The following is a 16,043-nucleotide window of genomic DNA, read 5'->3' on the forward strand; positions in this document are numbered from 1 at the left end:
TGAAAGGATAAAAATGAAGAACGTCAGTATGCACATCAACTTCAATTTAAATTGAGAGAAATAATACACTCATGGTCAACTCATAATTTATTAAATAATTATTTTTTTGCAAATGGCCTACACATTACAGTATAATGGGGTGAGTCATGTATATTTTCTAGATGTGCAGTAGCTAATGTAGGATTCTGTCTGTAGACACAAAGCAAAACAAACATTAACATGTAAGGACAAAACAAAAGATGAGTAAATGAATACATACATGTAAACATATACAAATATTGGCACCAAATGATAATGACAAAAAGGCATGGGACCCAATGATTTGGCGATCAATCTTTGACCAACTGCTGCCATAAAATAGTTTGCACCAGTAGCTTAAAGTGAGGGAGACAAGAAAGCTGCACATTATTTAATGAGAATAAGTATTCTAATGTAACCTTTAGCTATACAATAAATAATGATTGACAAAAATAAGTGAGCATCTCGACTGATCACATTAGTGTGGTATCTGGTTACATTTAGAAAGAGAAAACAGTCAGTCTGACAGGTGCAGGCAGTCAGGGAATATTTAGTATGCACAGACAAAACTTAGGGAAGAACATACATAGGGTTTACTTAATTTCACATTTCTGGATTATATTAAAGACAGACAAATGGCGGTTGTTTGTTTGCATAGAATTATAATGTGTGACATGGAAAAGCATTCTGTTGCATTTCCACAAAACGATGTTCTGGTATTGACCACATTAACACAGTGCTTCACTTTTGGGAAAGGGTGAAAGATCTGGAATATTGCTTTGCAAATATTTAACATTTTATTATCCTGATCCTACAATGAAACAATGCATTGGTGCTCATATCCCAGTCAAGCAGGGATCCAGCTAACACCAGGGGGCTCCAGACAGAACAGGAATGAGAACAATGCATACAGTTCTCTATATCCAATCTGGGTGAAACCATGCATTACATTGAATTGTTTTTCTGTCTGGTATGACACTCAGTGAATATGCTCACCATCATCATGATGCTCAGTCCTGTGTCAATGCAGCATACAGTACTTGTATAGTTTTTGTTGTATGGCTTTAGTTAGTGTAAATTATCTTGGGGACCATGCATGCACCCAACTGTTATGCATATCTTAGCTAGTGTCAACAATGTAATTTATACACGTTATTTGTTGGTTTACTTTGTAAGTAAACATTGTCATAAGCAGCTTTCATTTCTAGTCATCTAGTTACAAGAAAATAACAATCAGGTTTGTGACATTGCAGGGGTGGTTTAGTGCTAAAATACAAGTCTAATATTCACACACACACACACACACATATATAAAAGTAGTGTAAATAACCCCTGATAGTTCATTGTACCGCCTGAGTGTGGTACATTTATAAATGTAGGAGATGGTTGAGTTATTTTTAACTCTTCCTTCTGGTTTACAGATCGTTTCAGACCAGAGCATAGTTTTCTACAGTAATATTGTCATCACTCTGGAGTTCACATTATTGGATGGTTCACAAAATCAATAAATGTAATTTCTGAGATGAGAAACATGGTATAGTATTTTATAGGTCAGGGTCATTTGAATTTGTTAATTCAGGAAGACTGACCTGAGGAGTCAAAATCAAAGTAAAAAAAGGACATCCTTCAAACCATATGTGACAGAACAGTAGCCTACTTTGCAAACTGCAAATAGATTATTAATGTTGGACGTATTAATTTCTATATTCCAGTATTTCAAAACCTCCAATGGTTATATTCTGAAACAACATGGCTCAGAAATGATTAATATTATCTTATTAATCCAATATAAGAGGTAGTAGAGACTCCTCTGGTCACTCCTTTAACACATCAATATATATCAGGACAGTCAGTGTACTTCCTATCAAAGTATCCACCTGTGTAGAGCCAGTCCTGGGCCCTTGTGTGAGGATTGGTTCCCAACCGGAACCACCTATGAGACGGTAGTGGAAAAGCAAATGTGAGCAATGTTGAAGGCACCCTATTACATCATATGAAACCCACTTTCTAAGAGGCGCTTGTTAAGCCAAACAAACCTGGTAGACCACTCGCCTTCATCCTTGGAACGTTCCTTTCGTGCAGTTCTCTGTTTCTCCTCCAGCCTGTCCTTCTCTACACTTGCTGTGTCTACAAAGGTATATAGGGTCAGCCCTTATCAAATTTCCACATACATATGTGTTTGTATATGCATGAGTGTTACTGTGCCTGTCATTACCCATGTCTCCATTCTCCATGGCTCTGATGTCAGGTCGCAGACGGCAGTCTGTGGGAGCCAGTAGCCTCTGCATGTTAGGCTCCATCTCATTCAAGGTCATGGCAAATGCAGTGAAATTATACATCTACCCAACAGAGACACATCAGTGGTTAGACTGATTGTATTACAGACACAAAACATTGCACATTGTGAATGTTGACTCAAGGTCAAGTGAGAGATAAATGAGTGATAATAGTGTGTTGTACCTGGGCTGACTGAGCAGGCTGTGGGTTCATTCTCCATAACAAGGTACTTCCTGCTATCACAGTCACCGTCTCCTGAGCCTCCGGCATGTCATCTGCATCATCACCTTCCGCACTTTGCTCCTACACACACCCAAAGTGTACATCACTATGCATGTACACAAACTACATTGAGCTAAATACATTTACAAAAAAAGCCACCACATACTCAACACACCTTTCTCAATGACTAATGCAAGCCACTATGGAGGATACTGGCATTACTAAAATGAGCACCATACAATAGACACCGAACTTACAACTGCAGTACAGTAGCATGCTATAGCTACCATCCAATATATACGTTTACCTTACCTCACACTAAGCCACTGCAAGGTTTCATGAAAAAAAGAGATCCCATTTGAGAAAGTACAAAATAAACGGAAAACTTCTCTTATTTGATGAACTCAAAATCATGTCTTGCACTCCATTCAGTTTCAAGTGTTTAACTGTCAATCATATTAAACCATTCAAAAATGAATAACATGCTCAATAATCTGGGAAGTATTGGTGAATCACCTGCTTCTGCTTCTTAGAATCCCCCCCGGCCTTTTTCTCTGCCTTCCTAGCGGCTTCATAGATCTTAGAGTCCACACTGTACATACATTCCGTCCACTTTCCATAAATCACACGCTGTTTCTTCTTTCTGGTCAAAATATTACAAGAAAAAAGAATTAACAATCAAGATATGTTATATTCGGTCCATGATGATTGTGAACTGCTATCTTCCAGATGACTCATGACTGTGTTCTCTAACCTCTTGTCCTGAATATGTCCCTCCACTTTGTGCAGTTCTTTCCCAAACATGCCACATGGTTTGAAGTTCAAAATACACTTATCTCCTGTGCTGGTGAAACAAATACAAAATCGCATATTAATATGGACCTAAACAACTATCCTAAATGTTATTTTGTAGACTCAACGTGACCTTACCTGTGGTTTACCATTTCCACAGTTCCATACTGTTCAATCCAGAGTTTTCCAAGAATGATGTTGTGTACACAGCACATAGGGTTTGTCCATGTATATACCTCTTTATGTCTGCAATAAAGTAGGAGACCAGTCACCAGTTTGGCAAGCAGTCACTTATAATCCAATAAAATCATTTAACACATTTAACTCACTTGAGTAGCTCCAAAGTCATAGTGCCTTTGGGCTCTGCCTCAACACTCTTGCCCCAAAATTTGAGCTTGGGGTAGATGGAGCCATGAAATTTAAATTCCTGCTTCAAAGACTCAGCATGGAAGGCACTGATAGGCGGGTGGTGGCTAACTTGCTCTGAAATCAACCTGTAGTCTTCCTCATCCCTAGAAAAAGAAGCAGCCAATGAAAAACACATACCCACACATCAGCAGTAAAAGAATACAAATAAAGTTGACATTTATTATACAATACCGTGTAAGCTCATAGGTCTCTCCCAATAAGGGATTGAATGGCTTTCCAGTTCTGTCCCACTGAGATGCCACAGCGGACACCGCGAAAGCAGCTACCACCTGGGAGTGAGGACAAAGGGAAGTGCATAAGGGCCCGACAACACGACACCAGCCAGTGAACAGTACAAATCTGCTACATCTGTTCAACCCTACCTGCATGCGCTCTATGGAGTCTGATAAGGCACAGGCTTCATGGATGAGGTGAGTGTGTTCCATGTACTCTGAGATTCTCTGGAGGAAGCTAAGAGGCTCATTGAACACGATGGGCATTGCTATCTTGGACAGTTCCTGTAACCCAAAGCAACGCACATTCAAATTAATAGGGTAATAACATGATGACTGCCTGAACTTTGTAAAGATTCCTCATAAAGTAAACAATGTCCACATGACTCACCATGCCAATGCATTTCTTCAGTATGCTCCACACACTGAAGTTATTTCTGGATATCATTGGGGCTGGGAGTACTTTCCTGAAACAAACAGAGATTGAACATGTAATTATGTTTATTACCTACAATGAGATAATGTGGATTAATTGTGACCATTCTCTGGCAACCTCACCTGCGCTCCCAAACTCCATTCTCCTGGGTAGGGTTGCCATTGGCCGGCTGTTTGCTGTCAAACACTATGGCATCTTTAAAACTCACCTCACAGGAATCATCTGATTCCAAACCTGTGATGTGGAGAACAGGCTTAATGACGCTACACTTGTAAGCCGCTATACTTGTAAACGTAAACAAAGATGATTACTATATAGGCCTGTACAAGCCTAACCTCAGTGTCAAAAATCTCAAATCTAAAGAAGATAATGAAGCTATAATGCAAAAAAATATATACAATTCTTAATTCAGTTATTATTATGTTATTTATTAAAAATGTTATCAGTCACAATAAACAACCAGTCTCGTGGGGTCGCCTCTGTTCATATCACAGTAAAAGCTTGTCTCACCCGTCTCGGCGTCGAAGAACTCTTCCTCGCTGTTCATGCTGTACAGTAATACGGGTCACTCAAAAGTCATGCTTCTCTTTGCTTGGTACTACCTGCACCACAGTTTCCATCCAAACATCACAGAACCCTGTAGAATGAAAAATGTCACAATGTATCAGGCCAGCTAGTGGCTTAAGCTTGTAGCCAAATAGCTTGCTAGCTACAATAACGTCAACTAACAACTGAGTACTGTATTGGACGACAACAGCTTCATATTAAAAGCGATAAACACTGCAATAAAAATAACTTCACATAGATTATTACAATGAAATAACCTTCGTGTCAAAGTCCAAATATATTGCTGTGGCTACGAAACATCAACAATCTGGAAATAAACCGCTTGATTAGAGGGGGAGGGCGGAAGTGGGCGGTAAGGACGATGTTATTGATAGGTCTGTCATCCTATGAATTTCCAAGTTGTGGGATTTGAAAGCAAGCGCTTATAAAAATACAATAGAACGAACATAGACTATAGCAATATACTTATTTTTGTGAGACAATAGGTTATGCAGCCATTTAAAACAGAGTCCAGAGCTGTCTTTAGTGTGCGTTAGTGGATGTGATGACTGACTCCACGATGGACAATTAGGAAAGAGGCATTTTTGTGTCACGCCTACCATTTTGCCCAATCAGAGTTAGACTCGGCAATGATAGTGTTGCTCTGAAGTAGCTGTCAGAGCAAGATACTGAAAAAGGCTTGCCAGAGGCGTGTTATTTATAAGTGCTTCGTAAATCTCAAGTAACATGATATAGCCCAACTGAAGACTGGCTGCATTCAAAGTTAAAACGTTGCGAGACCACGACGGCGTTCGCCACCACTGCTAAACCTATTGTTTTAAATCTCCCATTAATTGTATTTTCGCTTATGGCCTATAGGAATCAATGATAGGCCTGCATGTAGGCTACTCTTGCTACACTTAGAGCCTGCCATGACCGTTTTAATTGGTCAAAAGGTGACCTGAAAGTGATTATAAAATAATATGGCTACAAGGGCCAACAGTTTGGGGATGATAAAAGCATTTAGATTAAAATTATTATATAGCCTAGAGAGAGAAGTTGTTTTAACCTGTGGGCGTAGGCATAGGCATCACAAACGTATGCTACTAATTAAAAGTGCATTTACCTTCACCAGTTGAGCAAAAACATTAAATCTCCATCAACAGATCGCTTGCACAATAATTAGTGGAAAACTCTACTAGAAGCAACAGATGATTGCACTACGGGGCTGGGCGGGGCGAACCGTGCGTAAAAACGGAGTGAGCATTATAAGCCAGAATCCTGGTTTATCGCTGTGCCAATAGACGGTGAGACACCGAAGGAAGGGGATGGAGGAGTGCGCCCCACCTATTAGGCCTACAAGCGCCCCGCAGTGGAATTTTGCTGCTGACCAAAAACGTCAGGATGGTCTACCTACATCAACGTATTCAACATTAACATCAAAGGGATAGGGCCTACGAGTATATCAATTACACTTATTACAAAGTGAGAGTAAACGGAAAAGAAATGAACAGAGCCGGAGACAACAGTGCGCCGCCGAAAACGCACCGGTGCCTGAGGCAGCCAAATTCTCAAGAAGAAACTCATGGCGGTGGTCAAAAGAAGAACCGAAACCCACCCACGGTACAACCCAAAGATGCCCAGAGATGTACCAAGATCAAGACAGTTGGAACTACTGGCACTCCGTGCGTCAGTGGTAAGGACAGGAAAGCAGAGAAAGGGAAGCGACTTGGGAAAAGTGCGCTGATTGCCACCGAAGGACAAAGGCATCAAAGCGCGCAAAGGAAACTCTCGGATGCCAGCAATGCTTCTGAGGACTTCAGCAAAGATTCTGGTTGCATGTCTGGAAAGGTCTCGTGCTCCGACAGTAGTTCTGAAATTTCTGACTGCACATCTGAGGGAAATAAACTTTCCACTGACACTCATAGCAGCGACACCGAATTGAGTAGTTCAGATGGAAGAGCTTTAGATACCTCAAGTGGAGATCCCTTTACCCGTGTGCCCGACATGAGGAACGAAGGTATCCCGTCCACGTGTACATGGCAAGAAAACGCTATATACTCTGGAGGAGATGGTTATAACTCTTCTGGATGTTGTGGAGATTCACTCGCTTCGCTCCCATCATTGGATGTGTCTGTGGCAGGATATTCTGACCTAACTGGGGAACTCTTCGTCGAGACTCCCGAAGATCTTGTCAGAGAGGTGGATGACTTGAGATCAGAAAATGAATATTTAAAAGTAAGAAATCGATCTCTGTGATTAAATTCGCTCCAATCTATCTCATTACGAATATATTTATAATGTCAAGACAACAATTACACGTGGCATTGCTTGTTCGATCTAATTTAAGAGCCGATTAGGCTTGTTTTCTCATGTCATCCCTAATTACTGACACGCAGTGCGTGACAACGAAGGGCATCCTGATATAAAAAGTCATGTAAGCTACAGGAGTAGCCTACCTACAGCTCTATAAGGTCAATAGATTGAAACCACTGTTTTTGAAACCTTTCAAAGGCTTCTTCTGTCGCTTTAAATGGTTTTGTAGAGCACCTTTTTGAGTTTAGGCAATCATTATTTGCTAATTGGACATGTTATTCAATTAGGGGAAGGATGGAATAACTCTAAAACTGTACACAAAAATAAGTTAATCATCTACTAATAAAATGTACTGATTAACATTATGATTACAAAGTGGTGATGGTATGTGTTGCCCTCCCTGTTTAGGATGAAATGGAGGAGCTGCACTGTGAGATGCTGGAGATGCGGGACATGTTCATGGAAGAGGAGGTCTACCAACTGCAGGATCTGCGGCTGCAGCTAGACCAGGCCAACAAGATGTGTCGCATCCTGCAGTACCGACTGCGCAAGGCTGAGCGACGCAGTATCAGGGTAGCCCAAACAGGACAGGTGGATGGAGAGCTTGTCAGAACCTTGGAGCATGATATGAAGGTTAGGATTCTGTGTGTGTGTCAGCCTGTCTGGCTGTATAGTTTAGTGCTTGGAGCTTATTATGAAACTTCACATTGCCAGATCATTGTGGTCTCATAAACATCTGGTCTGCATCTCACTGTTGTCCAGTAGAATGTCAACCACTGGCTTGCTCATATCCTATTCTTATGGCTCCCGTGTACACATTCCAGAACTGTAATTGACAATTCTATGACTCAGCTTTACTGTATGTTTTTAAGCATAGCACGCTACAGTCCACTCACGCCTGCGAGTACTTATCAAAATGAATCTTTATTGCATCCTGTTCTGGTGTCACAGTTGTTTGAATTAATTGCAATTACAATGAGCCATAAGTCTTCCTCAGAATAGCCTTTTGTGTAGTGTATTGAGTTGATTTGATTTCATGTGGGTTTCCCCTGGTACCTTTTTTCATTATGCAACTGTGCATGGTGCTAGTATGGCCACCAGCAGTATACATGAGATTTGATACCCCTGCCAAAGCCCCTCTGTCTTACTGCAGAAACTCGCAATGTATATTCCTACCAAATGATCTCAGTGGTGACTTAGATAAAAATGTTCATACACTCCCATTCAAAATCATGTGCTGAATACCTTCCTGTAATTACTTCAGCATACCCAGTGTGTAAGTCATCAATGGAAGGTTTATTCTGTGGTACACTGTCAGAACAATGATACAGCTTTGAAAAAAGTAAAGAGGCAACAGATCTTGTGATTCACAAGGAGTTAATGTAAATCAAATGACATTTCAAAAAATGAGACAGCAAGGGCAGTAAAAATACATTTGTATTTTGACATTTGTATTTTGTACCCTTGGTCAACAGTTTAATGACAATCCATTGCCAGTGAAAAACTCTGACCCAAAAACACAAACCACTATGTGTTTAACAGGTGGCGAAGAGTGTATCCGTTCGCCTCCACAATGAGTTAGAGTCAGTGATGCAGAAGAATTCCCAGCTGGTGTGGGAGAACGAGGGCCTACGGGAGAGACTGCAAGATCTGGAGGTGTCCAAGCAAGTTCTTCAGGTCGAAATGGAGAAAGCCAGAGAGGTACTATTTAAAATAGGGAGTAGGCAATTGTTGCAATTTATCCCTGATGAGGAACTTTCTCATTTTAAGGTTCCCAGTAGGGAAAATTAGGATCAGAGGCTGAATAAACAAATCGTACTTGCTTAATTGCTTGAGGATCTCTAAGATCTCCAGAGATATAAATACAACATCGCTGCAGTACTGTTTGAGCCCTATTCTTCACAGCTGCTCCATCCTGCTGTTACTCTGAAGAGAGATGAGGTGACAGATGACCCTGGTCTGGAACCCCAGTCTATGTGTCGGGGGCATGGCCCAGCAGCTGAGCTGACTGCTGCTTGGGTGGGGCAAAGCTCTATGTCATGCCCAAGTCTGAACTTGGGGCACAGCTGACATTCTCCAGTGGCAACAGGGACAGAGGGAGAAAGATTGCCTGAAATAGATCAAATGTCGCTCTCTTAACATGTTTAAGCCAGGCTAAATCTAGATCACAGTGTTGTATCGAATCCAAAGGTCTTTGTTTTAGGCTCTGGCACACTGACCTACAACAATTAAATGAACACTATACTATCAACTTTTGGTTAACGTCATTGTTTCAGTCTCACTTTCTATCCATCTATGGGCTCCATCCTGGCCATTGAGATGCCTCAGTCTTTGTATTGGTGGTACCATCCAGTAGCACGTGTTTGCTTTAATCCAGGATTCGGTGCTTTGGATTCAGCCTAGCTCGGTCCACTCATCTGAGACAGCTGCTAGTCCCTCTGATCCTGACCGGGAAATCCACTTACATTACCTAATCTAGGCAGACTAGGACCAGGGAGCCTGGTCTGCAGAAATGTGAAGGAGAATTAACCTAACGACCACCGCCACAGAAACTTGACTGTATAACCCAGTTTATAGAGCTTGATCCTCAACACCCGACTGTTATAATAATAATGGGTTAGTTACAAACTTCCTACGTTTGTTGCTGATATATCTCACTTGCAAATATACTTAATTTTCAATGTTCTTTTTACTTGCTGAGTGAATGGACATATGCACCACATGATATAACTATTCATGGATGGTATTTTATAGTTTCAGGGCTCTTTCTGTTACAGTGCACATATTGATATGGTTGATTCATGGTGGATATTTGCAATTATTCCCCACAACAACCTTCAGGGTGTTGAGGATTTATAGCAAAGTGCCTGTAAACCCAGACAGTCTGCATGACTCTGGCATACATTCCTCTGGCATACATTCCTCTCGTACACAGCCCGCCACAACCTCTTAAATGATTGTGGGGCATTCATAAGAGATTGATTGACCATTACATCTTCATAGCAGAATGTTCAAGGTTTATTATTATGTTTTTTTTGTTTTATTTTATAAGATAAGCGTGAATAACTTACAATGGATGTTACCACAAGTGACATGAGAGGTATCAATTTATAGCAGATTTTTAGCACCCCATAGATGTTATCTATGGGGTGCTAAATTATGCTGTGACTGGTACAACACCATTTTTAGAATGATCTTTATTTGAATTCTCAGAGTTCTTTGAAGAGAAGAAGTGTCAGATCGCCAACTAACAAAGCTGAGAAGAAGCTCTCTCCCCAGGTAATGGTTGGGCATGACTTTGTGATCAATACTTTACTGTTAATACCTTAAAACCTTATGTAATTCAAGCCTTCCAGTAAGTACTGACTGAGGGAGATTTTTCTGTGGTACTTATTCTGTACACAGTACCAGTCAAAAGTTTGGACACATTTTCCCAATCATGTACATGGCAAAATTCCTTTAGAACCATAAAATCTTGTCTTATCTAGGATGACAGTGCTGATTTGAAGTGCCAGCTCCACTTTGCCAAGGAGGAATCTGCTCTCATGTGCAAGAAGCTGACCAAGTTAGCATTTGAATGTGAAAAAATGCACGAGGAGCTGACCAGATACCGCTCAATCTACGGTGACATAGGCACCAACCAATCCTCTGAGGGCTCCTCCAATTCCCCCTACGCCAGGGAGGCGGAGGTCAAAGTTCACCTGCGTCTTGTTGAAGAGGAGGCCACGCTGCTAAGCCGTCGCATAGTTGAGCTGGAGGTGGAGAACCGCGGCATGAGGGCAGAGATGAGTGACCTTAGGGAGAGAGGAGGAGGAGAGGAGCAAGAGGAGCCACAGGAAGGTGTTGGGGGACACCTGGCCTTACCAGCTCAAGGGAGTGACAGAGAGAAAAAGGACCACGAGTTGAGGAGAGAGTACACACGGTTTCAAGATGGGGAGAGGAAACAGGAGAAAGGGAGTGTGGTGCTCGAATGTTCTCAGGTTGATATGGAGCGTCATTTTAGTAACAACAACCAATCACAGGTTGAAAGGATGTTTGACCAAAGCCAGATCACTCGGGAGGGGCCTGTAGGAGGGGAACAGGATAGCCAAGAGAATGATTCTGATAAACAAGGCCGAAAGGCTGTGAGTTGCTTCAGTGGGAAAGACCTTGAGGCCCTCCTTAACCTGCGAGATCATGCTTGCCTTGTGTGCTCAGCTCTCCAGCTCCTGACTACACCAGTCAACAATGGACACCGCTCCCCTCTACTATCTCCTTATCTTCCCAGGCTAGAAACAGATCCTCAAAGTAAAGCCCAGGTCCAGGGTCAAGACTCACCCCAGCAAGAGCCTTTATTTGGGGCTCTGGAGCTTCTACAGTCCATGTTGATGGCCTTTGTAGGCAGAATGGAGAGTCTAATGTCATCAGGATTAGAGCAGAATGAGCTTTCCTACCAGACAGTTGACAGGGGTTGGGATAATAATGCTGTGACGGTTTTGTCTAGAGCAAGTGCTCTGAATTATAAGGATACTAAAAACATGTTAGCTCTGACAGAAAAGAAGGAGACAGTTGAAGACCTGAGTATAGCAGAAGTGATGGAAAAAGAAGAGGAAGCAATGCAGGAATTGGGACCTCTATCTCCTTGGAACCACCTCAACACCTGCAGAGACCCAGTAGTGCGTCTCACCTTGCAGATACTCTGGATCCTCCACCAACGGTGTGTGGGCAAGAGAAACTCGCTGGAAAGCAAGGAGGTGAGAAGATATTCCACCTTAAGCACAAGCACATTTATTGTTTCACTCTCAGTAGACATTAATTAGTAAATGTTCCAAATGGCAACTGTTTGTATTGCGTCCCTTGATTCAGGTCCGAGGCGCAGCCATGCATCTACTGCGGGGCGTTTTGCTTGAGTTAGGATCAGAGCTGCAGGAAGAGAACCTGGCTGACCGGGAGACCATGGGTACACAGAGTGAGATGACTGAGGTAAAGACGTTATTGGTGCTTGTCCTTTTCTGTGTCTGTGCGTGTGTGTGTGAGCCAAGCTGAGGGGCTTTCACTGGCAAGGGCTTCCCCAGTATGCATGCAGCTAAAAGGCATCATGAGTGGACTTGTGGCACCGTATTTAGGCTAATCTCCTGTGAGGGCTACAGCCAAGCTAAATCAGGCATCTGCATCCACATGTAAACATAAATGTCCGATGTAGCTGCAATTCTGAAGCTCTTGGTGTAAATTCAAGTATAAAACATACATCTTATTTCATTTGTCATATCCTGTTGTGCATGTCCGCTGCACATCTATTACAAACTTGTATGTGACAAGATTTTCATTGCTATACTTAGAGAAATAATATATATTTTCAAACTAATATATGTCTGGATTCATAGAAACTGAAATGTACTATAACATTTTGTTGTTGCCAGGAGACAGACTTCTATGCAGCCATAGTAGCCAAAAAAGTAGTGTTTAATGGGTCAATCTGGGACTGGGAGCAGACTTATCCCTCTGGAGATGGATTTTCCTGCTAGCTCTGCTTACTTAAGACATCATAATCCACCATTTCCTACAGACACACATCCCCGTCTACTATGTCAGCCCACTACAGATTTGTGACCAATCACAAAATATGACTTAAGGGAGCTGTTTTCAAATAGCCTTTTCGATTCAACTTTTAAAGTAACATGAAATATTAATTAATGTGATGCCTGTTTTTCCAGAGTGCTGTTCACACCATCTTAGACGAGGGAAGAAGTTTGGCATATGAAAGGTTAGTGTCCTTGTCAACACACTTATGTATACATCTAACACACACACTTTCCTTGAAAGGTTAGTCTAATCATGTTGTTTTCACAGGACATACCCCAAAGGAAAAAAGTACACACACAACTTCTATGCATTTGGGTCTAACCAGAAGAACCGGTGTTACCTCAGTCTTGAGTCTGCTCAACTGGACCGAGGTGACCAATTCAAGACCTGGGACCATCCCATCATGCCTCTCAGCTTTCCTGACTTGGACGTAGAACAGATGAGCATAGAGAGAAGCCACACTGCTCCAGAGAGGACCAGCCTTTGCATTTATTACAGCCCCCCCTCTGCACGCAGAGTCCAGCTAGCTCAGCTAAAGAAAAGCCCCATCACTGGTAAAAATACTACTACCACCATCTCCCCCTGCCATAAACCTACAAGCTCTGTCTCACCTCGCTGCTTGAGGCTCTCGGCTAACCTGAGTGATGACATGAAGGAGATGACAGCCAGCTTTCAGGCAGTCAGACAGGGAGTCCGCCACTCCAGTTCTCTGGAAAGGAGGAAGGGGAGGTTGTGTGAGGGGTGGGTGGTAGATGTGGCCAGCGCAAGTACTCAGACTCCAATAAAACAGCCACAGATGGTGAGCGTGGGTTTGCAGACGGACGGTACCCACAGTGTGGGTGGTGTGAGAGTGAGCCCTTCCCGGGTTCGGCCCACCTCTATGGTCTCTTCCAAGTCCTCCTCTCTGGAAAGGATGCCTGGCAGGACCAAACCTGGCTCCATTTCCCCAAAGTTCTACTGTAGACACTCTGGTTCCTCCCCATCATCCCCCTCTTTCTTCTCATCCACCAGCTCGGCCTCACACTCGTCCTCCTCCATATCCACTCCCTCTAAAGAGCAAGGGCCTCTGAGCCCATCCCAACGTGGTTCTGTCAGGTCAACTTGGGGCCGTCCCACCAATACCAGAAGTGGTCAAGGACTTAACAGCACCACCCTTATTAGTGATGCCAGCAATGCAGGAAATCATTGCAAACCCCCCAGCAAACCTGCAGGAGCAAACCGCTATGGATTAGTAACCGAGTTCCTGCGCAGAGTGAGTGGTAGAGCAGATAAGCCAGCATCAGGCATGGGCCAAAAGGCAAAGAGCCTGAAAAACCTGGAGCGCTTGCCTTCCACCAGACCCCCAGCTGGACCACTGCACAGGAATGATAGTATTACTAGAATCGTAAACCAGAGGTTCATGAAGCAAAGAGAAGAGGCAGGACGAATCCAAAAGGAGGAGAAAGGGCAGAATACAAACCAGGCTGTCAAAGGGCTCATCCACAGAGACCAGAACACCATCACACAAGAGGTGAGTGTGGACCCCAGCCACAGTATGTACGTATATTATGTAATATCACATGACCTCACAGTTTCACTTCCAATTATGCTATTTCTTGTTGCTCTACTGAGTTGGATCCATTTGATCTTCTTTAATCTCCCTCTGCCTCTTCTCAGGATGGGAACTATGAGTGCAACTCCACCTTCTGCTTTGCCCGACCACCTCGCACCACCCAACGCACTTCACATCAGGTCAAACTACCCCATCATGGATACTCTGCAGCAGTCACTGGGTCAGGAGATCCCATCTGTGAGTAAGGGGGGAAAAGGCGAGGCACAACACTGGACAGCTGATGGGATTCCATGAGATGTGAGAATCAAGAGGCCTGGAATTTGGAATTCTGAATTCTGTATCAAAATGAAGAGGTTGAATTACAGCTCTGTAAACCATCGCTCTTATTGACTGTAGGGGAATTCTCTACACAGTATGTCCTTTTAATGCTGCAAAGTATTGTGCTAGAAAGTTTGATTATCACTTATGATTTTTATTTTCATATTGGTATAATCCAATTTACTGGATAGGCACTTTTCTTTACCAATATGCTTACATTTTATCTCTGTTATCAGTTAGAAAAAGACAAATGTTACTGTGACAAGTTCATTTACTGTAATGGTGTTATGCAATAACATTTTAAAATAGATTAATGTAATATTAATATATTTCACAGCCTATTCTAAGATAACTGTGGAACATTGTCTGTTGTCTGTAGGGCCTATGCGATGTATTCATCACATATAATGTACTGTTGTAGTCTGTGTAAGCTTTTCTTATGTGTCATGATATACTGAGTTTAAATAAACACACGTCCCGGCTTCTATCTACCTGCTTGGTCAGCATTACCTCGAGATTATCAGGTCTTTGGTCTGAGCAGGTCTTGAGAACAAAGTTCCTTACTTTCACCTTGGATTGGAACCTAGCCAGCAAGACAGTACATAGTTCAAGTGTTGTGGAGGTTATAGGACATGGGCAGCTGGCCATTATGTCACATGCTCAAAAAAGCAGGTGAAACCACTAAGTAGTTAATGAGATTTCCTGCTTCTTGGCAGCCTGAGTATCTTTTTCCCAACTTCCACTTTCACCCTTTTATATGTCAAGAGCAATACAGTAGGCGACGATATACAAACACTTAGTAACGTAAAACAATGTAGATTAAAAAAAACACAGAATTGCACTGAAAAGACAATTAACGGCAGGGCAAAACAAAAATGGTCAGGAGGACTTGGGGGGGAAAAACAGCTGTTTTCCATGTTTTCACTCCCCTTCAGCTGATCTTGGAAGACTGAAGATCAACATTTGATCTTTCTACCAATGGTCTTTCTCACAATCTGAAAGTACTGAGATGCATTAGATATAGTTACATAAATGTACTAATCTCTCAGCTGCCATGTACAAAATGTGACCTCAAACAACCACTAGGGGAGCTCTTCGGAAACGTAATATCTATTCACTAAAGTGTTTCCTTGAATAGTTGTTGACTGTAAAAAAACAATAGACAGATTATTTGTTAGAGTATTTGATTGGTGAGAAATCTTTCTCTATAGTACCTGTTAATGACAGATGTTTCTGGTCCCTTTAAACTCGTGGAATGGAGTATGTTTACTCTAGATTCGAATCATATGACTTCGAAAGAGATGATACGTTCCAGAGTGGGAGGAAGTCACTTAAAACGTCCACTGTTTCTGTCAAGGCATTG

General features: G+C 42.3%; 2 protein-coding genes across 3 annotated transcripts; one reads left to right on the top strand and one right to left on the bottom strand.

The window, feature by feature from the left end:
• Positions 1-74: 74 nt before the first annotated feature.
• LOC136946307 (oxysterol-binding protein-related protein 2-like) lies at positions 75-5,276 on the bottom strand. Of its 2 annotated transcripts, none has more exons than XM_067240606.1 (14): positions 5,211-5,276; positions 4,897-5,023; positions 4,509-4,620; positions 4,342-4,417; positions 4,101-4,235; positions 3,910-4,007; positions 3,639-3,821; positions 3,448-3,555; positions 3,272-3,361; positions 3,034-3,160; positions 2,479-2,598; positions 2,234-2,357; positions 2,071-2,145; positions 75-1,951 (listed from the first exon to the last, which is right to left on the bottom strand). In XM_067240606.1, exons 2-14 carry the CDS (start codon positions 4,931-4,933, stop codon positions 1,833-1,835), a joined length of 1,404 nt encoding a protein of 467 aa, XP_067096707.1. In that variant the 5' UTR covers positions 4,934-5,023; positions 5,211-5,276; the 3' UTR covers positions 75-1,832. The 2 variants fall into 2 exon arrangements, with proteins under 2 accessions (XP_067096707.1, XP_067096706.1); XM_067240605.1 differs by having other exon boundaries at positions 2,055-2,145.
• A 1,162-nt stretch (positions 5,277-6,438) lies between these two features.
• LOC136945270 (microtubule cross-linking factor 2-like) lies at positions 6,439-12,752 on the top strand. Its single transcript, XM_067239016.1, has 7 exons — positions 6,439-7,170; positions 7,657-7,881; positions 8,791-8,949; positions 10,462-10,527; positions 10,737-11,981; positions 12,094-12,210; positions 12,648-12,752. The coding sequence occupies exons 1-7, from the start codon at positions 6,439-6,441 to the stop codon at positions 12,750-12,752; spliced, it is 2,649 nt and encodes an 882-aa protein (XP_067095117.1).
• Positions 12,753-16,043: the final 3,291 nt, after the last annotated feature.

The sequence above is a fragment of the Osmerus mordax genome, chromosome 7, assembly GCF_038355195.1.
Source record: "Osmerus mordax isolate fOsmMor3 chromosome 7, fOsmMor3.pri, whole genome shotgun sequence".
NCBI lineage: Eukaryota > Metazoa > Chordata > Actinopteri > Osmeriformes > Osmeridae > Osmerus > Osmerus mordax.